The sequence below is a fragment of the Apis mellifera genome, linkage group LG15 (genome assembly GCF_003254395.2).
Source record: "Apis mellifera strain DH4 linkage group LG15, Amel_HAv3.1, whole genome shotgun sequence".
Taxonomy (NCBI): Eukaryota; Metazoa; Arthropoda; class Insecta; order Hymenoptera; family Apidae; genus Apis; species Apis mellifera.
This window is the reverse complement of record NC_037652.1, coordinates 7,693,122-7,719,715: the sequence shown is the minus strand read 5'-3', so window position 1 is coordinate 7,719,715 and position 26,594 is coordinate 7,693,122. Positions and strand designations below refer to the sequence as shown.

The 26,594-nt window shown below is 41.9% G+C and overlaps 3 protein-coding genes and 1 long non-coding RNA gene across 8 annotated transcripts; 3 read left to right on the top strand and 1 right to left on the bottom strand.

The window, feature by feature from the left end:
- Positions 1-78: 78 nt before the first annotated feature.
- Positions 79-2,967, top strand: LOC408509 (glutamate decarboxylase 1). Its single transcript, XM_006563567.3, has 8 exons — positions 79-462; positions 533-717; positions 797-1,091; positions 1,164-1,352; positions 1,425-1,489; positions 1,564-1,753; positions 1,829-1,998; positions 2,077-2,967. The coding sequence occupies exons 1-8, from the start codon at positions 328-330 to the stop codon at positions 2,321-2,323; spliced, it is 1,476 nt and encodes a 491-aa protein (XP_006563630.1). The 5' UTR covers positions 79-327; the 3' UTR covers positions 2,324-2,967.
- On the bottom strand, positions 2,419-22,124 carry LOC410589 (semaphorin-5A). Of its 3 annotated transcripts, none has more exons than XM_394067.6 (14): positions 21,764-22,124; positions 13,465-13,609; positions 10,177-10,273; positions 7,102-7,309; positions 6,789-6,994; positions 6,611-6,710; positions 6,339-6,538; positions 5,615-6,100; positions 5,263-5,548; positions 4,816-5,182; positions 4,667-4,749; positions 3,829-4,567; positions 3,518-3,720; positions 2,419-3,430 (listed from the first exon to the last, which is right to left on the bottom strand). In XM_394067.6, exons 2-14 carry the CDS (start codon positions 13,607-13,609, stop codon positions 3,227-3,229), a joined length of 3,324 nt encoding a protein of 1,107 aa, XP_394067.4. In that variant the 5' UTR covers positions 21,764-22,124; the 3' UTR covers positions 2,419-3,226. The 3 variants fall into 3 exon arrangements, with proteins under 3 accessions (XP_394067.4, XP_016772072.2, XP_026301343.1); XM_016916583.2 differs by lacking the exon at positions 13,465-13,609 and adding an exon at positions 6,226-6,254 and having other exon boundaries at positions 21,764-22,123; XM_026445558.1 differs by lacking the exon at positions 13,465-13,609 and having other exon boundaries at positions 21,764-22,122.
- Positions 7,001-8,729, top strand: LOC107965595. Its single transcript, XR_001705672.2, has 2 exons — positions 7,001-7,165; positions 7,226-8,729. It is a non-coding gene; the product is annotated as an uncharacterized LOC107965595 (long non-coding RNA).
- Positions 11,554-25,259, top strand: LOC726323. 3 transcript variants are annotated; one of them, XM_026445565.1, is made up of 3 exons: positions 11,554-11,977; positions 24,471-24,637; positions 24,881-25,259. In XM_026445565.1, exons 2-3 carry the CDS (start codon positions 24,490-24,492, stop codon positions 25,141-25,143), a joined length of 411 nt encoding a protein of 136 aa, XP_026301350.1. In that variant the 5' UTR covers positions 11,554-11,977; positions 24,471-24,489; the 3' UTR covers positions 25,144-25,259. The 3 variants fall into 3 exon arrangements, with proteins under 3 accessions (XP_026301350.1, XP_006563633.2, XP_001120608.2); XM_006563570.3 differs by lacking the exon at positions 11,554-11,977 and adding an exon at positions 23,989-24,316; XM_001120608.4 differs by lacking the exon at positions 11,554-11,977 and adding an exon at positions 24,060-24,316 and having other exon boundaries at positions 24,468-24,637.
- Positions 25,260-26,594: the final 1,335 nt, after the last annotated feature.

Below are 26,594 nucleotides of genomic sequence, written 5' to 3'. Positions count from 1 at the left end.
CATACTTGTGTACTCTATCGTACGATTTTATCGACCGTATCTCGTATTGCATTTCTACGACTCATCGACCCATTTGACCGTATTCGTCCGACTGATTGCGCGACGCGAAAATTTCCGGTCGATATCTCGTCTATCATAAATACGCGGTCAACATTGGTGTCGCGTGTTGTGCTACTTGCAACGATTCCGATCTTCCGCGTCCAGCAAACAAGTGGCTGATCGAATAAACAACAACGAATGGAGGAACGAAAATTAAAGCGTGGGGGGATGGCGTTGTCTCGATATCGTTGATCTAACCAAGAGTAAGGATTTAGTTTACGATACGCAATGGACGCTTCGTCATCTACGAAGGCAATGATCGAGCTGTTCAAACAACTGCTCGAAATTCTCGAGGAAGAAAATGCGTTCGATCGTACGGGCAACGAACCACTCGTACGATTTGTTCATCCGCACGAATTGCAAGTGAGTTATTTCTAAACTTCGCGAGCATTCGTTCGCTTCGAACATTTATTCGTTACTTTTCGTTTTGCAGGAACGATTACCAATCAAACTGACCGATGAACCAGCTGATAAAAATGAAATCGAAAATGCGATCCGACAAACGATTCGATATTCCGTCAAAACGTACAGTCCACACTTTCATAATCAACTCTACGCTGGCGTTGACGAATATGGCCTAGCTGGATCTTGGTTGACGGATATGTTCAATACAAGCCAGTAAGTTTTCTTTAATATCCCGTGATTTTGTTTATAAAAAAACAGAAGAAACGATACACGTTTAATTCATACACGTCAGATACACGTACGAGGTAGCTCCTGTATTTACTTTGATGGAACGACAAGTGATAGAAAAAACTTTGGAATTGATCGGATATCCGTCCATGCCGGACGGAGATGGAATTCTCTGTCCTGGCGGTAGTATCTCCAACATGTATGGCATGGTGCTGGCTAGATATAAAATGATTCCGAACGTTAAGAAGAAGGGTCTCGCGGGACTTCCACCGCTCGTTTGTTTTACAAGCGAGGCTGGCCATTATTCGATCTCGAAAGGTGCTCATTGGTTAGGCTTAGGAACCGATCATGTTTACAAGGTAAGAAGAGCATTAATTTCTACCAGCATTTCTTTTGCATTTTCATCCGTTTAATAAAAGTTATTCGCGTAGATAAAGTGCGACGAATTGGGACGTATGCGACCGGACGAATTGAAAGCCGCCATAACAGAAGCCAGAAAACAAGGTCACTTACCGTTCTTCGTGAATGCCACTTGCGGCACTACTGTTCTCGGGTCTTTTGATCCATTGCCGGATATCGCAGCTATCTGTCGTGAGGAAAATTTATGGTTACACGTTGACGTTCGTACAAATTTGACGAATATAAAAAACAATAAAAGATTTTCAATTATAATTCGATCTTCTTCGTTATAGGCATGTCTCGGTGGTACGTTATTGTTTTCGGAAAAGTATCGAGATCGATTAAAAGGAATCGAACTGTACGTAATTCTGATTTTACAAATTCATTATTCTAAATCTTCATATATTTTAATAATTAAATTTTTTGATGTAGATCCAACTCCGTGGCGTGGAATCCTCACAAGACACTCGGTGCCCCGTTGCAATGCTCATTGTTTCTGGTCAAAGGTAAAAACATTTTACACGAGACAAATTGCGCGGGAGCAAAGTATCTGTTTCAACAAGACAAACATTATGATGTATCTTGGGACACGGGTGACAAAAGTTTGCAGTGTGGGAGAAAGGTGACGATTTCATGAAAATTTGATTGATAATTTAAAGCAGAGGTTTTTCTCGATGATAATCTTCTTCCGTTGTAGGTCGACGGAGCCAAGTTTTGGCTGATGTGGAAAGCACGTGGGACCAAAGGGCTTCGTGAATCCGTGGAACTTGCTATATCGGCTGTTGAATACTTTATCGATCGAATTCGAAATCGCAGCGGATTTCGCTTGGTACTTCCTCAGTACGAAGGTTGTAACGTTTGCTTTTGGTAAGTTATTGTTTTCTTGTAACACATAAGTGTTGCTATTGCTTCGTACAACTACAATTGTTTCGGTTCGTAATATAGGTATATACCACCGAGCATGCGAGATCAACCAGAGACTGAAGAATGGTGGGATAAATTATACGAGATTGCGCCTAAAATTAAGGAACGTATGATGACGAATGGAACGCTAATGATCGGATATATGCCACTATCGTTTAAGAAACTTGGAAACTTTTTCCGCATGGTGATCAACTGTCAACCACCACCCAGCAAAGCTTCGATGGATTACGTGATCGACAAGATCGAAGAATTGGCCGTTGATTTGTAAACATTAATTTGGATCAATGTCCACATACTCTAAACGAGAAAGAAAGATGAGGAGAAAATGAATTCGCCCGGTTTAATTTATTATTAAGCGAGCTCATCTCGTTTTAACATTTATTACAATTATCGCGTGATACTATGCCACGGCATGAAGCGTTTACAAAAAATTCGTCGACTCGAAATAATTCGAATCGAAAACTCCCGGCTGAATCGAGTCTTTGAAAAAGCTTGGTCATTTTTTTACGCCGAATCGCGACGCGCATATATGAATATTTTTATCTCTCTTTCATTTTCGATTATCCTTCTTTCCATACATATATAACATACTCGACGCATAACCACGACTCAATGTGAGCCAATTAATGAAAAATCACACGCTCTCCGCTATATTCGCATGAACGCACATACGCACACACTCTCGTCCACAATCTCTCGCTCATATATTTTATAATCGCACACGCATTTAAATGCACACACACGTAATAGGTACAATTCGATACGTTACACGCACGTATTATTTATCGTTCGTCTTTAACGATTATTGTAAAATGATGCAAGCGTTCGTCGTAACGATGGCACTGAATCATGATTGACGCGAAAATCAGACGCGTGTCCGTCACAAAATAAAACTGTATAAAACAGGATAAATATCGCTTGATTTCTCAAGTAAAAGGCGATTTGTTTAAGTGCATGCGCCTTTGTCCCTTTTGGATTTTAGTCTTCGGTTAAGTTGAGTTTACTCGAGCGCGATGGATAATCATTTTAGAAAAGCGCTGTGCTCTGTTCTCTACGCCTTCATGGCGTTGTTTGTTATTAGTCTCGCGTTGTTAGTTTGGTCGAAACGCGGAAATCGTTAGATGACGAAATAAATTTACATTTCTTCACACGCGTGTTGCACATCGACCGTTCAATAGTACTTGTCTTGATCCGGATCGACTCGAATGTGTTGCTGCCCATGGCTGTTGCGCTTCAACGTAGCAGACTCGTAATCAAGACTCTTTGGATACAATTTAGGACTCCCAAGAGTATTCACATTTGGATTATTCTTTCCACGAAGAGTTCCGTTACCGTTCGTACTACCAGAAAAGCTAGGTTGTCGCTTGGTGTTTACCTATATATATATATCAAACGGAGATCTCAAAATTTTATTCCAAAATGCATGTGGTATCGTTGTGACGCGAATAAACGATAACTTTACCTCCTTCATAGGAACCGTAACGTAGGAGTTTTGTTTGCTGATGTAATGAGGGCTGCCTGGAATTCGTTGCTGTCTCCGCTTCAAGTAGTAGAAGCTTAGAATAGCGGTCACGGCCAAGCCAACTAGGAAACCGACCACGCAACTGCCCACCACAGCGCCGATCGTTATGCCTGAACGTTCCATCGACCATAAAGCGTTCACTTCTGAAAAAAATTACGTACAAATGTAGCATGTAAACGGTCTACAAAATTTCTACAATGAAAACGGAAAGAAGAAGTCGTATCCTCGAATCACTCATTCCCGTGCCTCACCATTGCCCGAGCAATCTGGTAAACAATCTCGCGTCTCCCTGCTGGCTCCTTGACACATTCCACTGCCGTGTTGAAGGCATTGCCTCTTCCTGTACTGTTGATGGTCGTTGTCGCAAGGCGTCCAACGCGACCACGTGTCCCAGCCGATCAACGATTCGCAGCTGGCCATCTCGCAGGTCTCCCTCACCAAACTCGATCCTTCGCAGCTCTCCGGCCCCAAGCATTCTCTCGTTCTCGAGCGTATCCCTACGCCACACGAAACCGAGCATTCCGACCAGTCGGTCCAACACGACCATTGCCCTTCCATCGCGATATCCCCGACCGCGCTCGGTCGGCACGAATGCACGTTGCATTGTCTGGTCTGCACGGGTAAACCGTCGCACGGCGGCGATTCGCACTGCCTGATCCTGTGCTGGGAACCTCCGCCGCAGAGACGGTCGCAAGTCTTCCAAGCGGACCACTCGCCCCATCCGCTCTCCATAGCGAGATCAGAGTACGATTTCTGATTCGCGTTTCTCCTCATGCACGAGCCGTCGTTCCTACAATAACGTTCCTCCTCTTTGGCCAGTTGAACTCTCACGCTGGACGGGTCGTCCGTTTGCGCCCGGCAACTGAATCGAAAACGTTTCTCCACGTAACCCACGCTCGAACTCTGAAAGCTGCCGTTGGCGGCCAGCCACGGTGTCCATCCGGAATATCTTTTCGTCTCGATGCATGGGTGAGTGTTGCACTCCTCGGTCTACGGATAGAGAAATAAATGAATACGTCGCTCGAGAATTCACTATTGTTATTCACTGTTTGTGTCACATGTTGTTATACGAATGCATCGTCGTATTACCTGCGTGTCGCATCCGTTGCACTCGACTGTGGCAGACTTTCGTGGCGAAGGATTCTCGCACGTTCTCCTTCGTATTCGTATTCCTGCGAAATACACGATCGATTATTAAGAGGAAGAGGAACGGAAAAACCATTGTATATCTCATTTACCGCCGTTGCAGGGTCTGGAACAAGCGTTCCATCCGCCCCAAGGGGACCATTGGCCGAACGATTCGGGCGGCGGTGCCTCGTCTTTCGCCGGACACGGGGGAAGGTCTATGCATATGTTGTCGTCGTGGTCGTGTCCCACGCAGACTCGGCCGCCGAAAGCCGGGGCTGGATTCGTGCACGTGCGTCGCCGCGTTTTCATGGCGAAGCCACAGGTCTGCGAGCACGCCGACCACGCCGACCAAGCTGTCCACTCGCCGTGAACCGTGCAGTTGGTCACTCTGACTCTGGCTCCGGTGCAAGGTGCTCCGCCATGCTGAGGAGGTGGGTTGTTGCAGTCCCGCGTCTGGCACTGACAGATGTCCGCGGGCTGAAATACGAAAAATACAAATATGAATCTGCGTGGATTTACAGAAGTTTAACTTCAACTAAGGAGATCCCTGGACTCACAGCTTCGGCATGTTCGGAATGAAGATGAGAATGGGAGTGGGAGTGCGAGTGTTCCGCGGTGCCGTGTTGGCACGGAGACCACGAGCTCCAGGCACTCCAACCACCGTCCACGGGGTCGGTGAGTACGGGGCACTTGGTCACCTCCTGGTGCCAGTGATTGGCGAGGTGATTTTGTTTAGGGGCTGGGGCGCATTTCATCAGATGCTCGTTCCAACCGCAATACGGTTCCTGGGCGTTCAGACAGGACTGACGAGTTCGGTGTCGATGACACTGGGCAGCTGGTATTCTAGAAAAGTTAGGAGAAAATCAGATTCTGGTTCTGAATGAAAACTCGCGCAGGATGTATATTTACCTCAGCAAACCGAACTCGGTACCGACGTACAAACTTTGCGTGTCTTTTAAGAATTGCAAGGTGATGGGCGTGGAAGGTAGGGGACCCCACACCTCGACGATACAGGTTTCTTGGGTTCGAGGCAATACGGAGATTTTCTTGAGCAAGCCAACATCCGTGGCGACGTAGAGCACGGTGACGCTGCGATGCAACTTGGTCGGCGTCACGTCGAGAGCGATCAACGTGAACCTCTCGAGGAGAGCGGTGTGCAGGGGTTCGAGAGTTGTGCTTTGAACCGCGTCGTCCATCAATTGATACCTCTGGTTATCTATGATCTGATGAGGGGCGACGTTGGCGAACGAGCCGCACCGTTGTCGATTGTGATGAGAGACCGGCCTCCTCTCCCACGCAGCGCCAGAATTCTCTTGATGCTTGAACGGCCCGTTGAAGCTTGCCGTGATCGCCGACATGTTGAACGCGCATATGGCCGAGCCGGCAATACCGTTGCTAAAAATAAACGGGAACTTTAGAGATTCTCGAGGCTTTCCTACTCTCGTACATGCGGGGAGAGAGGCGAAGAAAAGGAACAGAAAAAGATAACGGCACTGATTTAGGAATTTCTGTGTACATACCGAATCTCTTCTATTTTTCCTTCTTTCTCCTTCACGAGCGAAGCGTTAGATGGAAATATATGGTGAACGTGAAACGGTACGGATACGATGCATAGAATCTTGATATTACTTACGTGGGCGTGGTAAACGTCGCATAAACGATTTTTTCCTCGGGATGATAAACCGCGCCTTGAATTTCGTCGTAGTAGAAAGGAAATTCGCCTGGAAGGGAACAATTCAATCGTGCCTTGCTGAACGTGGTCCATACCTCTCTCATCATTATTTGTCCACCCCGATCGTTCTTGCACACTCTTGCTATCCTCGAATAGATTTTCTAAAGAGAGACGATTCTTTTAATATCAAACGTACACGTGAGAGAATATAGTAGTCGAACTCGCTCGATCACCTTGCCGCAATTTATATACTCGACGGCCGATTCGCGAAACAGAAAATACACGTGGTCCTCGGTTTCGAAACTGCCGACGAACTGAGGATCGTTCAGCCATCTGAAATCAATATCGAAGTTGATAGAAATAGAATGGAATAGTTGGAAAGAAAATCGTTTTTCAAAGAGTAAAACTCACCTGGAATCGTATTGGTGCGTTCGAAGATTTGGCGAAGCAAGTGTTCTGCAAATGGCTGGATCAGAGCCAGAAAAGTCAGTAGGCGCCCCGGTGAACAGTCCGCCGGTTGGACCTCTTGCCAATAAAGCAGTGACATTCGCGTGTGGCGAATAAGGACTCATCGCGACTCCCGACATCTCGCTCGTCACGCTACTGATGTTTTCAATCTAGAAAATATTTACTCGGGGTGACATCTACTGTCGATAACGCGTTCGGGACTCTCAAGTGTATTCACACGCTCGAGAATTCCTCGCTCTCTGATTCGTCGGCTTACCTCTCTCCACGTACACCAAGGGCTGAACGCGTACGTGCCGCAAGTGAACAGACTTTTTCCATTGGTAAGCAACACCTTGACATAATTGCGACAATCCTCCACGCTCTGCCCTTTGTTCTGGCAGGTATTGGTCTTGTTTTCGGGCGCTGGCCACGAGGCGTGTTCGAGGGGCGACAGCGACGTTAGAGTCAACCGGTACAGATTATCTCTGGAATCGGAATCGTTTACTGCTTTCCGTGTTTACACGCGTGGGACGGAGGACATGTGGAAAATGGCGCGCGCCGCCTTTCGAGCTGTCGCGCAATCACGCCGCAGGAAACTAGCATAAACGGCGCCTACGTGGGCGCTACGCCGCGACGAGAACCGACCTGACCAAAAGTGATCGTTAGTCGAGCGAAGCGGCTCCAGCTCGGTCGTCGAGTATATACGTCGGACGTGTGCCGATATTACGGCTAAAATTTTGAGAAAGGACGCGAGGCGAAAGTCCAGAGCAGAGCATTAACCCGTTGCAAAAGTAACTAGCTAAGATTTGGAACAAAGTTATTTTGAGTCAGAGATTTTGTAATGGTTGAAGTTGAGAATAAAGTTATTGTTCGAAGCATGGTATAACCGCGGATCAACTATAATAGCTACGAATAAATGTTATTCAAGCATTTTAAATAATGTTACTTAAGTAATTACTTAGAGTACCTTTATTTTTAAATTTGGCTAGTTACTTTTTTAACGGACCAATGCGCAACTTTCAACCTCAGCCAATTAAAACTATATAGTTATCTGCGATGCTTTGAAGATTTAACGAGATAATTTATCGAAGTAACTTATTCTTAATTTTAAAAATTAAAATTTTGCATATTTCTAATCTCAGAGACGTGTGCACACGTAGCGAGTATCGCTTAGAATTCGACGTATTTAACAAATAGAGTGATATATTCTTAAAGATTAAAATTCTTCGCATAATCTTTAAGCAACCATCCCAGTTTCGTACGTTCAAGGAAACTCTGTAATCTTATTGCTTTCTTGTCGTTAAAAACTATACGTGTTCGTTCGAGTTTTAATCGTTTCGTAAAATTTTCACGTGTTATACAAACGAATTTCTACACGTATGATTTTAAGTGGCATACACTGTATGTACGAGCAATCCTATTGAGACAGATTGTTTCCTGTTCGTTAAACGAATAGGATGGATCATTTGCCAACCTCGTTCTCGTCCGACGTAACTTCTGGGCACGACTCGCGTTTGTTCAACGTCTATAATGGAGTTCGATGGCCGCACGCATATACAGAATGAAATTACGACCCGATTCGAAATCGAATTTTTAACCGTTTAAGGATTTAGATTCGATAGAATACAGCATCCCTATTCCCTTCCATTGTCTCTCTGCGATTCGGTATATTTTTCGATGAAATTCAATTCCAGAAATTGTAAAAAATATTCGAATCGATCGGCCAATCCGAAACACTAACCTGTTAACTTACACAACGGAAATGCAATAGGATCGCAACGGTGTCGCGTCGCTCGTGCGCATCTACCCCAGTGATCTCCAATCTATGAAGTCGTTATTCATTTTTTAATTCACTCTACATATTCACGTTTTATAAGAATATTAAATCTCTCGTCAACTCGTGAATTGTTTGTCCTAGTTTTTTCCCCAAGCTTTTTTCCTTTCTTGAGTCACGTACGTGTAAAAAAAGATACGCGATTGCGGTTAATTTGAATATCGCGAAACTTGAAAAAAAAAAAGCAACACGAGCCTATACGACTCGATACCGCGGAATTCGAATCTTGCAACGGAACTATTATAGGATCGCAAGATATCTCCCATGTGCATCCCAGTGGTTTTCAACCGATGATTTTTAATTTTTTATTTTCAACGTAATTACGCAATCGAATCGTTCCCCTTGTTACTTGACTCGAAGACATTAACTACCGTTTAATACTACCTGTTGCGATCCTGTTACTTTTCTAAATTTTCTTTAGAATTGTTGATTTGAATATCGCAAGAGAAAAAAAAAAAAAGGAAGAAGAGAAAACGTGGAATTTACATGGAAAGTATGCCGCAGATAAAGAGCAAAGTTGGATCCTAGGAAAGAAAACGACCAAGGAGAGTTTGTTGTTACGCAACGAGGCAAGGAAAGCGCGTCTCGCTCCCATATATACCTGTCGCGGTGCGATACGCTCTCGATAAGGTAGTATTCGGTGACGTCACGGTTGTCGAGCACGCGAATCAAACTGGAAGAATGCAAATCGTGGCGCCGTGTGTCGCGTGCACGCGGCTAGACCCTTTCTCCCTTCCTCCTCCCCTCCGCCTCACCGATTCCAATCCCGATATATCATTTTCCGCGTCGACGTCGATATCCACGTTTCCCTTTTTCCATTTTCCACTTTATTTTTATTTTTTTTTCTCTCTCTGTCTCGATCCACGAAAAAAAGAATTTCCCATGGGAAAGCTTCTCTTCCATCCACGTTTCTCGAATAGAACTCGGGAGTTTCTTCTCGCGAAAAACGAGGTTGGATTCTTTATTTTTTTTTTCCCCCCTCCCCCCTCCTCACCAACGAGGCAGCGTACGCGGCGTTCCTCCTAGTTGGCCGAGCGTACGTGGGTCGTGGTTAATAACCAACGTGTTCTATTAATAGAAGGTAAGACGAGGGCGTATAACGCTCCTTTCCACCGCTCGGTCCGTACGCGCGTTCTTTTAATCGCGAAAAATCGATCGAACGGCCGAGCGTTCCTCCACGATTTCGAGCGGACGGAATGCAACCCGCTTATTCCCGCCATCCGTCTCGTTACACGCGAACCACTTTTGTCGCTCGCCTTGTGTAAACAACAACGGGTGCATTCCACGGATCGAAAAATCGATCCAACTTATTCGAGGCAAACTATGCTATTCTCGTCTCTCGTTGTGTTGTTACGCGTGCGTACGTTAATTACGCTATAAATACAAGATAATTAATTTTCGATCGATCCTTTCGAAGAAATAATTTTTCGAGGAGCGGTAAATTTTTTTTTTTTAAGATTTCTCAAATTTTGTAGAAAATAAATGGTTTTAATTTTAATATTGGCGTTTTATACGTACCGAGCGCCGACGACGACCTGTTGTCTGGCCACGTCGAACAGCAGTTGGGAATACGACGTGACCCCCTCTTGTTGGAACAGGCTGGTGTTCGCCAAATCTGAAACAATCGAGGAAGAGAAAGGATGAATTTAAATATATATATATATTCGATAACGAGGCTCGTTAAGAAATTCGAATTTCGAGGAATTTCATTCGAGATTGTTCTTGTCGCGATTTCCACGTTCCGAGAAGAGGAGGATGTAAAGAGGAGCCGTTTTTCGCTTCCGGACAAACTAGTTTAGCAAGCTTCGACAAGCTGAGCCGAGCTTCTTCTTCTTCCTCCTAGGATTATTCTACTTTTTCTCTACGTGTAGATCGTAGATCATCGATCTTGGAGGAAAATATGGCACCCGTGAAAACCTCGTTCCTTAACTCCTCCGCATTCCTCGCGATCATTCGATTCGAAGAAGCAAGGATCATCGATTATACATCTGCGAGGTTGGATAAATTTTTACTTTTTCTTGGATTAATTAATTAAGGGGATTTAAGAATGGAAGAATCCGAAGAATCAAGCTAAATCATCGTTTTTCTTCGATCTGATATTCTGCTGAAATTCAATCATTTTAAATAATAATTGGATCCTTCCATCTTTCGAAAGATTCAAGCAAGGATCGATTTTTCAATTTTTTTTTAGATATTTTTTGAAAGAATCCAAGCAAAGATCATTCACCATAATTTTTCAATTTTCAATATTTTTTTAAAGATCGATTCATTTTTTTAACTTTCTTTTTATATATTTTTCGAAAGATGCAAGGAATCATCGATCGCGTACGAAAAAATATAATTATTCAACAACAACAAAAATTTGGCTCGATCTTTCACTTTCTTCCCATTTTTTGAAGTTTTTTAAAATATCCAAGATAATTTGACGGTGACAAAAATTTGGCACGAGTCGTTGTTCCACTTTCCTCGTCGCATCTTTCATCCCCGAGACGAGGATCGCGTTGCGAAAAATAATGGAGAGTCGCGAAAATTCTACTTTCATCGTGTCAGCATCGGGCAAAAAGAGGCGCGTACGCGCGCGCGCGAGAGTTTCACCCGTTTTACCTCGCTCTCTCTTTCCTGTTCCCCCTGTACTTGTGCTAATCCTCGTCTTCGTCTTATTGTTTTTCAGCCGGTTTGCCGACGCAGCGAAACGATTCCGCAAAGGTAGCCCTCCGCGCCTCCGGTTCGTCGTACCTCTCGCGTTTCCACGTATCCAGCCACGCGTTTGCCTGTGTCGCGCGTGCCTGCCACTCACACAACGGGCGCCGCGCCCGTACGTGTAACTGCGTACGTGCGCTTATAAGTAGATACGTGTGGGACGAACGGGCCCCAGTTAGCATAACCTGATCTCGAAGGCCTCTCTCGGGTATCCTCCCTTCACTCTCTTTGCCTTTTCTTTTTCCTTCCCTTTTCCTCTCTCTCCTTTTCCTGCATCGATCCTGCAGCACCTCTTCCACCTTCTCTTTTCGTTTTCTTTCTCTTTCTTTCTTCCCGTTTTATCCGTATATAACGCGCATGCGCGGTTGTGTGTGTATATATATATTTCTCCAAGGGAGAGATACGGGGACGAGCAAAAAAACGAATGGACAATAATGGTATAAACGTTTACGACGTAGGAGAGGACGTTCAGAGGACGCCACGGATGCGTAATTTCGCGACCTCGTGCGGGAGAAAGGAAAAACTAAGATCCGTATTCTAATTAAGGTTAAGGATAATCTTCGCGTCGTAAGATCCAACTGGTTCCACATCTCTCTTCTAGCGGAGTGTTCGAGTTAAGGTAAGATTATCGTTGGATAGTTTTAAATTTATACAGGTTTATCTATATATATAATCTGTGATGATGAAGGAGGAATATATAGGTATATAAAGGAAAGCGTAAGGTAGAGGGAAGAAGAAAGGTTAAATGCTTGAAAATCAGGAGCAGGATCGGAAGCAGGAGAATACGCGCGCGTGGCGACGCGTGCCACGCTCCACGCCTACGCGACAAGCGTGGCCGAGTCTCGAAACGGAGACTCGATAGACTCGAGTCGCGAGTGATTCGAGGCGAAACTTTCGACGACGACTCTCTCTCCCAGCTGGCCGTGTTTCCACCGCGCTTACGATGATCCCATTTTTCTTTTTCTCCTTCTTCGTATATATATCCATCCTTCTGTCGCCAAAGACAGAGACAGAATTAACAACAATCGAGGATTTTCTTGTCTCGGTTCCTACTCGGCGTCTCCGTGTTTTTTCTCATCGTGACGCGATAGCAAATCGATCGATTTTTTATTTCTTTGTTTTTCTTTTTCGCTTTTCAACATTTTTTTTTCCTCGGGAAATGGGAAATCGAACGATCGAATTTTTCTTCTCTTTCTCACCGACGCAAAACGAAGGTAAATAATTGTAAACAGAGACGTTTTTTCTTTCGCTCTTTCTCTATCTACGTATCTATCTTTCTCTCTTTGTTATTGTAAGATAAATGGATATGTCGATCGCGGGCAAAGACAGACCATCGAATTTTTGTTTCGCTCGTTCGCCAACGCGAGACAAAGACGAATCAATCAATCGTGGATAGAGACACATTTCTTTTCCTTCTTCTGCCACTGGCGCGAGACGAAGATAAATAAATCGATCGCGGGCAGAGACGTTTTAAATGATCGATTTTTTTTCTTCCGTTCTTTCTCCGTTAATATATCCATTCTCCTCTCCTCATCGACGTAAGAGACATCCGCAAAGCAGATATACTTCACACGATTAAAATTTTTCTTTCCGTCCTTGTCGATACGAGATAAAGATAGATAGATAAATCGATCACGTGCAGACTCGATATTTTTCTCTTTTCCCATTACACATAGATTTCAACATAAGACAAATATAGACGTAATAAACATATAGACGATCGATTTTTTCTTTCTCTTTCTTCTCATCCTCGCATAAGAGAAAAATGGACGAGTAATGAATCGCAAGGCGTACCGACCGAAACTGCCACGCGACCAACGCGCCTCCACGCCCACGCGTCGATCGATCGCGAATAATCACAATCTTCCCCTCCTCTTCCATCCTCCTTCGCCAGAGAAAGATGCACAAGTCTCTCCGCGGAATCGAGGGGAAAAGATAAGAGAGTAACCGCGCTGCTTAGAAATAGAAGCTCGTACGTACGTGCGGAAAGGCACGATCGCTCGCGAATCTTTCTCCTCTTATCGATATATATATATATATATTTTTTTTTCTTGTCAACGCAATCACAATCGCTTTTCTTTTTTCTTTTTTTTTTTTTTTTTTTACCTTCGTAGGCTATGCGTCGAAAGTCGTCGGTGGAGCGTACGCTCGCGATCACCGTGCACAGAATCGCGAGCCGCGCCGACCACCGTTCCATCCCACCGATGATCGAGCTCCGTCCTCGTTTCCCCTCTCTCGGCGCTTCTCTCATCTGGGAACAGAGAAAGAGAAAAAAAAAAGTAGAAATGATGGACGAGCGGGAAAGCTGCGTGTCCCTAAGGTGGACGAGAGAGGTTGCCTGTCGCGGTTCGAGATGCGGTCAGGGAGGAAAGACTCGGTTTAAACCGCGACTCGGGAGGGTCGACGACCTCGTCCGCGTCCCCGTACCGGCTACCTCTTCGAGTTTATCGTCGCTCGACCGCCGACAGATCTCTGTCCTTTTGATCGATATATATATATTTATTTATTTATCGATTGAAATATCGATCGAAAACAAATCGATTTATCGGATGTTTATACGTTTATGTTTTCATAGATGGAAAGTGGTCAGGAAAATTTTGCGATGAGTGATTTAAACGGGTAGAAAGAAACGATGGTAAATGATGGCTATTTTAAAACCTCGTGTCCCGGGGATACTTAATGGGAGATAAACGAGTCGAGGTTATGGAAACGACAAGTGGATACTTGTAGGGAAAACCTTTTTTTTGTTAAAGTGATTGATCGCTCGGAAGTATCCACGTTTCACGATTTTAAAGGGAAAAAGAATCCATTTAGAGTAGATTTAGAAAATTGTCGACACTCTCGATATGTATCTGCTTTTTATTTCGCTTAAATTTGTTCCAAGCTTTAAAACGATTTTAAAAAGAATCCATTTAGAACAGATTTGGAAAATATCGACTATACGATGCATACATCTACTTTTTACCAACAGGACTTACGTTTCCAGTTTAAATTTCTTTTAAAAGAGTCCATTTAGAATAGATTAAGAAAATATCATCAAACACCCTCGATTTATATCTACTTTTCACCGTTGGACTCGTATAGCCGATAGAAGCTAAATTAGACCCGTCTCCCTCGTGTATTTAATATTCCATTCCACGGGCAATTGTCTGTAAGGGGCAAGTACTCTCTCCACCCGTAAAAAGGTCCATCCCTCGCCGACGACGACGACAACGACCCGACGTGTCTCTCCTTTCGCGCGCTCTTTGTCTTCGAACGTCCGTGTCACGGTGACAGCTCGCTTTCTCGTCTATGAATAGATAGCCGGATAAAGGAGGACGCGTCCACGGACCCACGTGGTCGCGATTCGCGCACGCAAATACGATCATTTCCACTTCGTCTCGGGCGAGGAGGAGAAAAGAAGGACAGAGAGGAGAGAATTTCTTTTAAAGATTTATCGGAGGGCGGGGAAAAAAAAAAAAAGATCCAGAATCGGAATTCAAATGTATTTCCGGCGAATCCCCTATAAGCTTCCTCCTATCCCTCACCGACGATAATAAAATATCTCGGCCGACGTTGCGGTGGTCTCCACTAGGGTAAACTTTTTAACGTCAAGGTGGTCCCGAAACTCTCCAAAAAGGACACGTAAAGCTTTTCCACGAATGTATAAATATCGCGGACGGACAATTTTAGATATATATATATATCTCTCTCTCTCTCTTTCCCAAAGTTATTCCACCGTGTCGCTTCACTCGAGTGGATCGATCGTCCGGTGAGAGACTGAGCTCGGTCGGTCGATATGTACATACATATATATATGTATATACATATATATGTATCGCAAGGTGTACAACCGGTGACATCCGTCGCGAATAAGGCCAACGAAGAAGCGCATGTACCTAACTTACCGTATTCGTTCGAACACGCGTATCTACACACGGTACTTGGAACGGTATCGAATCGTTTCAAACGTCTCTCGTTTTGAGACACGTAAATACGTGTGTATATATACGCGATATCGAAACGACATACCTTCTCGAGTTCCATTTCTTTCTCTTTTTTTTCCTTTTTTTCTCCTTGTTTGCTCGCACGGCAGAGATAACCGGTGATAGATAAATATAAACGTAGGTGGTACGTTTTAATCGTCGCGTAAAGGAGATATATATATGTGTATATACACGGATGGAGATATACGACGTGGAGAGTAGGAGGCTTAGCTGTCGAGCGGAGAAGGACGGAGCGCGTCTTCTCCGTTTATCGGGGAATCTTCCGCGAAAGGAAGGAGGATATTTTTTTTTCTTGGATGGATTTTTCTCTAAAATCGGTTACGTCGGTTTCTTATCCGTTGAGCGGATGGAGGCGCGCGACTAAAAGTTTCGTGCCACGCGAGACGTTTTCAATATATATATATATATATATATATATATATATATATATATATATATATATATATATATATATATGTATATACATATGCGTATTTCATACACGTTATTCGTACAACACGCGTCGTAATACTCGCGATCGGGTACCGTTATTCGGTGCAACCGGACCTTTTGTATCACGCGTCGAGAAACGTCGCTTTCCTCCTCGATTAGCTTAAGAGATAACCGCGTGGAATAATCGATAAACGCGCCTGGTGTATCCACGAGATTAGAAATCGGTTCTCGATTCGAAAGCGTTTTTTTTTTCTTTTTTTTTTGAAGAAAAGTTTAAAATATTAAAATTATCGAAAGACGATTGCTTTTTCCTTACCTCCTCTCTTTTAAAAGTTAAATAATTTCTCTTCGTAAAGCGGGATAAAACGGATAAATATCAACTTCGTCAAATCGGCGATTCCGCGAATTCGTTAATTAATTCCAAACTATTGGAGAATTGACGAGAAGAGAAGAAGAAGAAGAAGAAGAAGAAACGAAAGGTGAGATTTTTAACATTCCTTCAACGTTCCTTTCCTTTCTTCATTTCTCGTTAATAACGAGAATCATTAAAATTTTAACACCTTCGTACTCGCACACGTCTTTCGCGAAAAGGACAACGATTCTCTCTCTCTCTCTCTCTCTCTCTCTCTCTCTAGGTAGAAAGAATCGAGAATCCTTGCGATCTCCCAACGCATTCGAGCTTTTCCAACCAGAGACAGAGACAGAGATAGATAGAGATAGAGAGAGACAGACAGACAGACAGACAGACAGACAGACAGAGAGACAGAGATAGATAGAGACAGAGACAGACAGAGACAGAGACAGAGACAGAGACAGAGACAGAGAGAGAGAGAGAGAGAGAGAGAGAGAGAGAGAGAGAGAGAGAGAGAGAGAGAGAGAGAGAGAGATGGTTGGATAGGGTGTGGCGCGCTCCTCCCCCCCACCTTTCCCCCCGTCTGCTCGTTTTCTAATAGCACGGGTAGAAGTTGCGCCGCGGTGGCTGTTGCGCGCGCCCAGAGAGAGAGAGAGAGAAGCGACGTGGACGCGATTTATCTGGAACCGGTAGGAGAGTAGGCTGCCAGTCGGAGGAGCGAAACGTACGCAGCGTGCATTTGGACGCGCGCGGCCGGCCGCCGTCGAGAAATTTTATGGGAGCGGGTCGCCAAACATGGTAACATGGCCGCGACTTACCTCGAGGGAGGCTGTCGATTCGCTCTCCAACTACTCCCAGCGGACGATCCGCAGTTGTGAAGATATCGATATCTTATTCTCGAGAAAAAGTCGAGATAATAATATGTTGTTACGATAAAATCGTGTAAAATCGATCGGTCCGTTTTTAAATCTTAAATCGAAATCGGTATCTTCGGACGATGATCTATACATATTGTGACGATATCGATTTTCGTTACGTAATATTCGTTATAATTCGTTCTAAATATCTCGAAATGGACGATTTAGAATTGTGACAATATTGTTACGACACGATCGATTCGCCGATTTTTTCCCAGATCGCGAGAATAACGATAAATATTGAAGAGGACAAATTCGATTCGTTGCAAATCTCTCGAGATCAGCGTGGAACGACAATGAATATAATTCGATGAATATCGATTTATCGATTAAAATTCGATGCATCGATGAAAATAAGCGGAATACCGATTCAAAATACCGATCAAAATAATAACATACAGAATAAAATATAGAATGCAAATATAATTCTCCAAAAAAAGTGTATTTCTATTTTTACTTCAAGATTTAAAATTATTAAAATTTTTAAAATTAAAATTAAATTATTAAAATTATTAATAATTAAAATTTTTAAAATTAAAATTAAATTATTAAAATTATTAATAATTAAAATTTACGAATAACTTTTATTATAAAATTCTTTATAATAAAAGAATAAGAAAAACAACAACTATTTTAGATTATATATCGTCGATATATCTAAAAAATTGTTATAAAGTATCGATAGTTACATTTTTTTATCACGATAGAAAATTGTTCGTTCTAAATCGTTAAACGTTCATTTAATATTTAATATAATTTTTATCGAAATCTCAAACGAACAGATTTTCCATCATATATGAATATATGAACATATTGTAATTGCACATTGAAATGTTATAATTTTTTAATACATATTGTAATAACATTTAAATATTATAATTATTTTCAATTTATAATACACGTTTCAAATATCAAACAAAACTTGAAATTTATATTTACAGAAACGAAGAATGACAAAATAATACACACAGCTATTTCGAGATTTGTCAATCGATATTTGCAAGGGTTAATTTTTCATCTCTTAAATTTTGATACTTTGTTTGTAATAAATATGGAAGATAATAAAAATTATATATATATATATATTTTATTTCAAATCATTATTTATAAAACGAAGAATGGAATAACGAATAGATTAGTGATCTAGGATTAATATTTTATTTGACGCGAGCGATGGTGAAGAGGTTTCGATTAAATTTCGATATCGATACAATAATAAATAGATTGCACATGTTTTGATACGTGATACGGATGATACGGATGGTTTCAATTTTAAATCATTTCGATATCAACGTAGCGATAACCAGACTGCGGATGTTTATGTAAAATAAAAAATTTTTGTCGCAACACAAAATCTATTCTTCAACATCTCGATATTATATCTAACTCTTTATATAAACTTCGATCCAAAATTAAAAAGTTTCGATCAAAATACGAAACCAAAAAAAAAAAAAAAATAAAAAAAACAAATCAAGATTACACTCTACTCCATAAAACATCGAGACACCCATATCTCGTAGTTTCGTAACGCAAATTTCCCCCGTAATAAATACGTGAAAAAAATCATATTGTTCGAATACTCACTGCAATCCAGCCAGGAGCACAAATCTCGTTGAAAGGGAGGAAAATCGATCGGCGAAGGATCGAGTGAAAACAGGTGGCTCGAGAGAGAAAGAAAGAGAGAGGGAGAGAGAGAGAGAGAGAGAGAGTTGGACTTCTGCTGTTCGTCACCGATAACACGGGGGGCACACTATCGCCTCGACCTTTTTACGGTCTTCTGGTTTCCACCATGAACCGAGCAACGACCGAGAGGATCGTTCCTTCCTTTGTGCAGAGAGCCTCGGATCACACCGAACCGAAAAGATATAAAAGCGGACGATGCAGCTTCAACTGTCTACGACAGGTTGTTGTTGGATCGATAAAACGGCGGCGCACTGTCTGGCCGCGCAATCGGTTCCTTTTCGATTACGCGAATGTGTATATAAATATATATATATATATATTTTACAAGTTGCCAAGTTGAGGATGAACAGATTATCGAATAAGACACGCCCAGGATGATTTACGCGATTTATACGGTCTACGTGAGATCCGTCGTGTGACGGATCGAGTTATCGGAGGGGGGATCTACGATCGAGAGGCCGAACGGGCCGATAAGGGTGAATTTTTTGAAAGGTCGCGTACGAGCGGTTATCGCGATAGATAGCGCGTAGAAGAATCCGTGAACGTCTCGTTTGCCCAAGGAAAGAGAAATTTTTCTTCTTTCTTCGTGGAAGGAAGGAGGAAGCCTCGTGTAAATCTCGACAAAGAGGGCATTCAAGCAACCACTCCTCTTCGACGATCGTCTTTTGCTGCTGCTGCTGCTGCTGTTGCAGTGTCTGGTCTTTCTTCCTCTTCGTAAAAGGAAAATCGAAGAAGATCAAGTTTTCGAACCATGATTCGATATTCGAATTGAATATTCAAGATTCGAATTGAAAAAAAAATTATGGATATGAAAATTTAAATTATAGATTAATTTGAACCTTAAGAGATATCTTGCAATTCTTTCGAATCGACGGGTTGAGAACCACTGGTCAGATAATTCCCGCTTTTCTGTAGAATTTCGATATCATATTGTCTGGAGCGTAAGTTGGATGGAAGGTAGGTTCGATGGTCAAAGCTAATCGGCTTACGTAGTGGAGTTGCACGGCGAGGGCTGCCTTGCCGCGGGCGAGAAAGTGCGATTTCGCGCGTACGAGGAACGCAGAGACCTCAGAGTTTGCATACACGTACTAAGCGGCGTACGTATCGAAATAGGACAAGGAATAGGAATTAAATGGAAATACGCGAGTATTCTCGGTTGCAAAAAATATAATAAGTGTGGCCGAGCCAAACGGCTGGACCGAAAGATGAAGGCAGAGAAGGACGGAGGAGAGTGGTAGTAGGCCAGATCTCCTTATACGGATCGTTGTTTCGGACCGCGAGAAAAGGAGAGGGTGTTCCAATCCGTTTGGCCATCCACAGCGAGCGAGAATTCTTGCCCGCATCTCCGATCCGCTTCACCGATGTGTATCTTCGAACGAAACTTTATCCTTAGCTCGAAGAAATAATCCTCCCCCCTCCCCTCCACCCTTTCGATGAGGTAGATAATATCTTGAGAGAATTGAAATTTGTCCAATGCAGCGATTTTTTTAATCTTTTATTTGAGTCGCAATCCTCTTTCGTAACGCTTGCAATCTTCTATTGTTACGTAAGATAAGGAATATTAAAAAAAGATTGATACCGATTTATTGCTGGAGCACATGGCGATATAATTACGTTGAAATAAATCAGTATTGACAAAAGTGATTTGATCATTGAGTAAAAAATGACCACTTGAAAGACACTTGACGATCTTGTTGTACGTCGCGATCCGCAGGTTGAGAACCACTGCAAACTATTATCGATACAATAATAATAATATATATATATATTATATATATTATGTATATATTAATTTATGAATCACATGTAGGCGTATAATTTCCGCTATAAACTAATTACACGATTAAACGAACGTTTTCTTCGAAGAGGATGTTTCTATAACATGAATTTTATCTACTGTTACCATTAACTCGCATAAATGCTAGATATGGTGGCAGGTCCTTCCCGATTGTATTTCTGCCATCGTACACCGTCTTGGACGAACGCGCGGCGTCGGAAATGGCTGTTTCAGAATTATTCCGTCAAATTATCGAGCGAGAGAGAGAGGTGGTCGTTGGTAGGCGAGCCAGGACAAAACATCGTTCGAAACGAGGACCACGAAGCGCTGTACGTGACCAAGAGAAACGAAACGACACGACTCGCGTGCGTTTCATGGGGAATGCGTGACGAGAGATGCAACGAATCGTTCAAGTTTCTCGTAAACTACTTCTCCGTTTCTACGCCTTCGAAAAAGAAATCAATCGAGCCGAGAAGCTGCCTTCAACGCGATCACGATTGATTACTTGAAATCTATTAAACCAAAGTACAGGCCAATACTCGATTCTTCTTGTTTTTCCTTTTTCCTCAACAAACAAACGAGATGGAAACTTTACTCTTGCTGATTTTTATATCTTCCACTTGTGCGAACGATCGAGACAAAAGTTTGATAAAATAATATATAACGTATAACGCATATTGAATATTGTCCTGCTAATATCGAGACGAATCGAACAAAAGTGTGCCTCTTTTATCCTTTTTCTTTTTTCGTTTCACGATCGCTCTCGTAATGGAAAATAAAAAAAAAAGCACACGGTTTGATAAATAATTCATACCGTGGATGCTCCCTTGAGCGCACGACACATACGAATTTCTTTGGACTTTTAGCCCCGCCATTATTTTCCCTTTTTCTTCCCTCTTTCCGTTTCTTTTTTTAGATTCGATTATTTTTCAAACGGCGTTTGATTCTCTTTGAATCCGAATTTGTTCACGTGATCTAAGCTGTCTTCAGCCCCTTAATCCCAGTTTAAAAATAATACACGATGTAAATATAAAGAGAATCCGAATACCAATAGCCCGCGCGTACGACTGTTAGCTTCCAAAGTGTTATATCATATACAATGGCAAGATGATCGACGATAAAAGCAATATCGAAGAGACGAATCGAATAAATAAGCCGCTAACCGGAACGATTAATGTGCTACAAATGATATTAGCGTCGCTTGTAAAGTGAATGTTATAAAAGACACACACATATATATACATGAATAAATACTTACGGATTTCAAGGGAAGATCAATTGATCACGTATCCATGAATTTTTTAAACATTTCTTTCCTTTCTTTCCTTCGCATTATATACTGTCCCGTGGCTCACTTTTACGAGCTCCAGATTATCGAGAAAAAAAAGTTTGATCTCGTAACACTTAATTCCACGTTTCAGATCTTCGATTTTTCAATATTCACGTTCGAGACACGTTTTCTTCGACAATCGATTCACAATTTTAGATTGTAAAAGATTTGTTAAGACGAAAGAATAGCATGAAATTCAGTTCGTGTATCAGGTTAGGTTCGAGCTAACCTCACATCACGTTTCATCCATGCGTCTCGAATGCCGCGAGAACACTGAACCACCGTTCGTCGTACGACCTCCCCACTATTTACTTGGGTTTCTCGTCGAGTCTCCATCTCATACGCGTATACGTATACACACGGCCCCCGGTGTGTGGAAAAACCACTTTGCTGTTTTCCACGATTCTCCCTAGATGGCCAATGAACGTATCGTCGTATTTCTTTCGACTTGATCGATCGAAGATCTCTTCTCGTTATATCAAGCTCTCGATCACCCGTAAAAAGTCGATCGACTTTATCTCGAAACTGGCCAGAAAGATCTCGAAATGTTGTTTATCTTCTTGCTTACTCGCCTTGTATGGGTAGTATTCAGTTCGAATACGAGCAACAATCGGGCGAGAGAAAACGCATTTGTATATATCCAGCCGTTCTCATCTCGAAGATCTCGTCCTCGACAAAGGACGACCAGCCCCCTATTCGAAGGCCAAATCGTCCAAGGTCGATCATCTTACCGACCGAAGCGGCTCGGTCGAGTTTTCTCTCCCTCCTTCTCTGACTTTCTCCTTCTTTCTCGCTCCCGTTTCGACATCGGTCGGTTCATCGAGCTGATGGGATTACGAAGGGGAACGAGTGGAGAGAGAGGGGAAGGAACTGAAGCATTACGCTTTTACGATTCGATTCCTTCGCTACCTGTTATACATATACCTGCTGCACGGGTTATTGCGGGTGAATGTATAACGATAAGAAAAAAAAGAACAAACTTTAAAAAATATAAAATTGGACACGAAGGTTCGGGTTTTCGTATCCCGATAATAGATTTCAGATGAAATATTGAAAGGTGTTCGTTCGTCACGATTAAAAAGGTGAAACGGAGGGGAGAAACAAAAGCGTTTGAAGAGATGCAAAGAGCCATCACGCAATCGGATGTGTAAAAGTAAAAAGAGAAGCGGAGGGGAGCGGGCTGCCTGGAGGAAAGGAGAGAAACGAAGAAGAGAGAGTTCAAGGTCGGGAGGATGGAAGAACCGCATTTACCGTAGGAGTGGTCGCGTGGGGGGTCGATGCGTCGTAGCCTAGAGCGTATGTATATGCGAGAACGGTTTTGGGACGGGCGCGTAATCCGAATCCGAAACCAGTTTCTGCCCCATGGGTCAACCGTACCCCCATCCCTTCCTCTTCGATGTCCTTCTCTGCGTTCTATCCTCCCCCATCCTTTTTTCTCTTTTTCAACACGCCTTTCTTCCGTCAACACAGAATCACTAGTTCTGTTTTGATTATCAAAGTTATGCCGTTGTACAAGATCGTGGAATTAAAAATGATTTTTTATTTTTTTTCCATCTTTTTTTTTTTATAATTAGCATCTGAAAAAATAAATAGAAATGTATCTTAGATAATGATTCGAAATCTATCATGCTAACCTCTTAATGATTGCAACGGTCGATCAAATAACGAAATAAAAATAACAATCCTCTTTCTTTTAATCGTGACTATTTTCTCATCGTTTGTTACATTGTTTCTTTAATCTCAATATTTGCAGTTCTTCACATCGTTAGATTTTTTCGTTTTTTTTTTTTTTGTATCGTGTCAAGTTCATTATGATGAATAACCCCGTTACTTTTTATCTGACTCGAATATAATTAGCTTTTCCATTGGCACGCGAATTGGACGAAAAAATTTTCATCGAGAGAATCAAGGAAGCACGAATTATATCGAGCGTATCATATTCTTTTCCGATGGATCGATTCTTAGAATCGCAGCATCAGCAAATGTTATCTATCGAAAGTTTGGATTGGACGAGATAAACGTTATGCAATTACGGAAGTAACGGAATATAGATTAGGTTTCAATTTAAGCGGCGTACGCCATTGATATACATATATATCTAACGAGTGATGTACTCGTGCGCGCGGCTATCCGTCGATGACGCATCGCACACAGCTAAGGAAAGGTAATGGTTCGAACGTAATACGGCATGGATGGAAGTTCGAAGGGGGAAAGAAAGGTTAACACTGCGCGTTTCGTATAACCGTTCGAGTAATCTTATTTTCTCGATTCTCTCGTTCACCGCGTGCAAGTAAATAACAATATTATCCGCGTATATTGCGTATCGTATGGAAAAATATTCATCGAGAAAGCAAGAGGAAAAGAGAGAAAGAGAGAAAGAAAGAAGAGGAGAAAAATAGAAGGAAAAATAGAAACTAGGATGAGAGAAGCAATCGTTGCAAGTATCAGTGTCGTGATATTCGTTGGAGCAATGTTGTGCAGGTTAGTTGATTGACAGGCCGGTTTCACGGCTTACTGATCGCGATGCATTTACGAAAGCCGGCTTTCTCCCTCATTCTTTTCGTGCGTGCGAGATATAGTGGGGCCAGTAGTGCCAACACAAATTTGTACTAATGCGCATTTCGATTGGCAGCAGCTCTGACGGACAAGTGTACATGGGAACGAATTGGTTGAGAGATTTGCACGAGAATATTAATGCGTTGAACAGAAATTTACAACAAAATATGTACCAGCTACAACAACGAATACATAACACTGTGCAAAGAAATTTGGAACACGCTCATCGATTGACGGAAAATCTAGGTATGCGATTCGGTGATAAATTTTTTTCAATTTTTTCTTCTCGATTCTCGGTTATCTGGAAATTATTAACCTTATTATGCCAATGCAAACGTTCCTTTCACTATCTACTATAAGAGAGATCCATTCTCTCTCTCTTTCTCTCTATCTATTTTTCAAGGCAATCGAACGTTTATTTTTTTCTAATAATAACTATACGTAATCATTTTGCGTTCTTCGAAATTGGATGATGTCATTTTTTTTCAGATAGTAATTCTAACATGATACAAATGATTGGAGGAAACAGTGTGATCGTGACGAATAACGATGGGACTAAGATCGTCCAATCCGGTCGCACTTCCGACGGAAAACCTTATATCCGTGAAAGCACGGACAAAATTATAGGCGACACTCTCCGACATATTGAAAGAATTTACGATCCCATTACTAATACTTCAAAGATGCACGGGTATACGTTGAATTTAAAGGATCCCTCGGCCAAACCTGTTCCGTTAAACGATACTGTGTAAACGATGCCAAGGAAAAATGATGCTTAATCCTTATATTTAACAATAATCATTTATCTATCTATAATATTATATTTCCATGTATATGTAAAGGACGTAATAAATGAGTGAATAATCAAGTTTTTGAGAAATTTTTTTCGCACGAGAGAAAATTTCACGGTTAAAAAATTTTTTTTTCTTTGCACCAGAGCTTTTTCCTCGCGAAAAATGTGTTGCGTGAGTGATAAATGTTTCGCGAGTGTATATATATATATATATATATATATATATATATATATATATATATATATATATATATATATATATACGTGTTAAAGTGGCGCCGAGAGAGGAACGAGAGATTCCACACGGGGTACCTTAAATGGAAATGCCCCTGGCTTGTCCTCGATTTCAAGCTCTTCTCGCCTTCTCTTTCAACGCGTTCCTCCATGTTTCTGCCATGCCAAATCCCTTCTATCTTTGCCCTCCTCTTTCATTTTCCTATCTCTTTCCTTTTACCCCCGCCAAACTTATCGCCATTCGCACACTTTCCATTTACCAGAAGGCATTTTTCACCGGTGAGTTGCGAAGATCGATTAAGATTTATGCACGAGAGTGCTAATCCCCGCACTCTGATGGGAAAAAAAGCTTCAATGTTAATTTTTCTCTTCGAGTCAAAGCACACACGCTTCAGATATTTATATTCGATTATAGGATATTAAATTTGTTGGGATATTAACGACGTATAAAAAATGTATTGAATAGACTCTATTAAGATTTTTAATTAATGGGTTAGGCAAGAAGAGTAATAAAGTTGATCGAATATTGCCGCCGTCGTTTCAGCGCATGAATATTGTGACGCAACGATGGACAAGGAGGGCAAATCAAGGGTGAGAAGGATGGAGATAATGTAAAAATATTGAAATCAGCGCCATCTTCAGAGTGCCGCAAATGAAACTCAATAAAACAAGGACGGAAAATGATAAGAGAGGGATAGAGATATGATGGGAATTGACCATCAGTGCCATCTCTCGGATATCGAAGATACCTCTTCACAAGTTGGATAATGTAGAGTAAGAATTCGAAGTTAGCGCTATCTTTTGAGAAACTTTCTAAAAACATTATAGCGCTGGTTTTCAATTCTTATTCTACGTTACCCAAGCTAAAAAGTGTGCACGATAATCGAGAGATGACGCTGACGATGAATTCTTATTTTATTTCTATCCTTCTCTTATTATTTTCTGTCCTTGTGTATTGAGTTTCATTTGCGGCACTCTGAAGATGGCGCTGATTTCAATAATTTTATTCTATCTCTGTCCTTCTCTTATCATTTGCTTTCCTTGTCTATTCTTAATCTAATTATCCTTAAAAAATTTAAGAGATGGCGCCAATATTTCATTAACTTTATTGTTTTCTTTGTCTATTATATTAATATCAGTCGAAGCTAATGGTAAGTATTTTTAAAATTGAAAAAA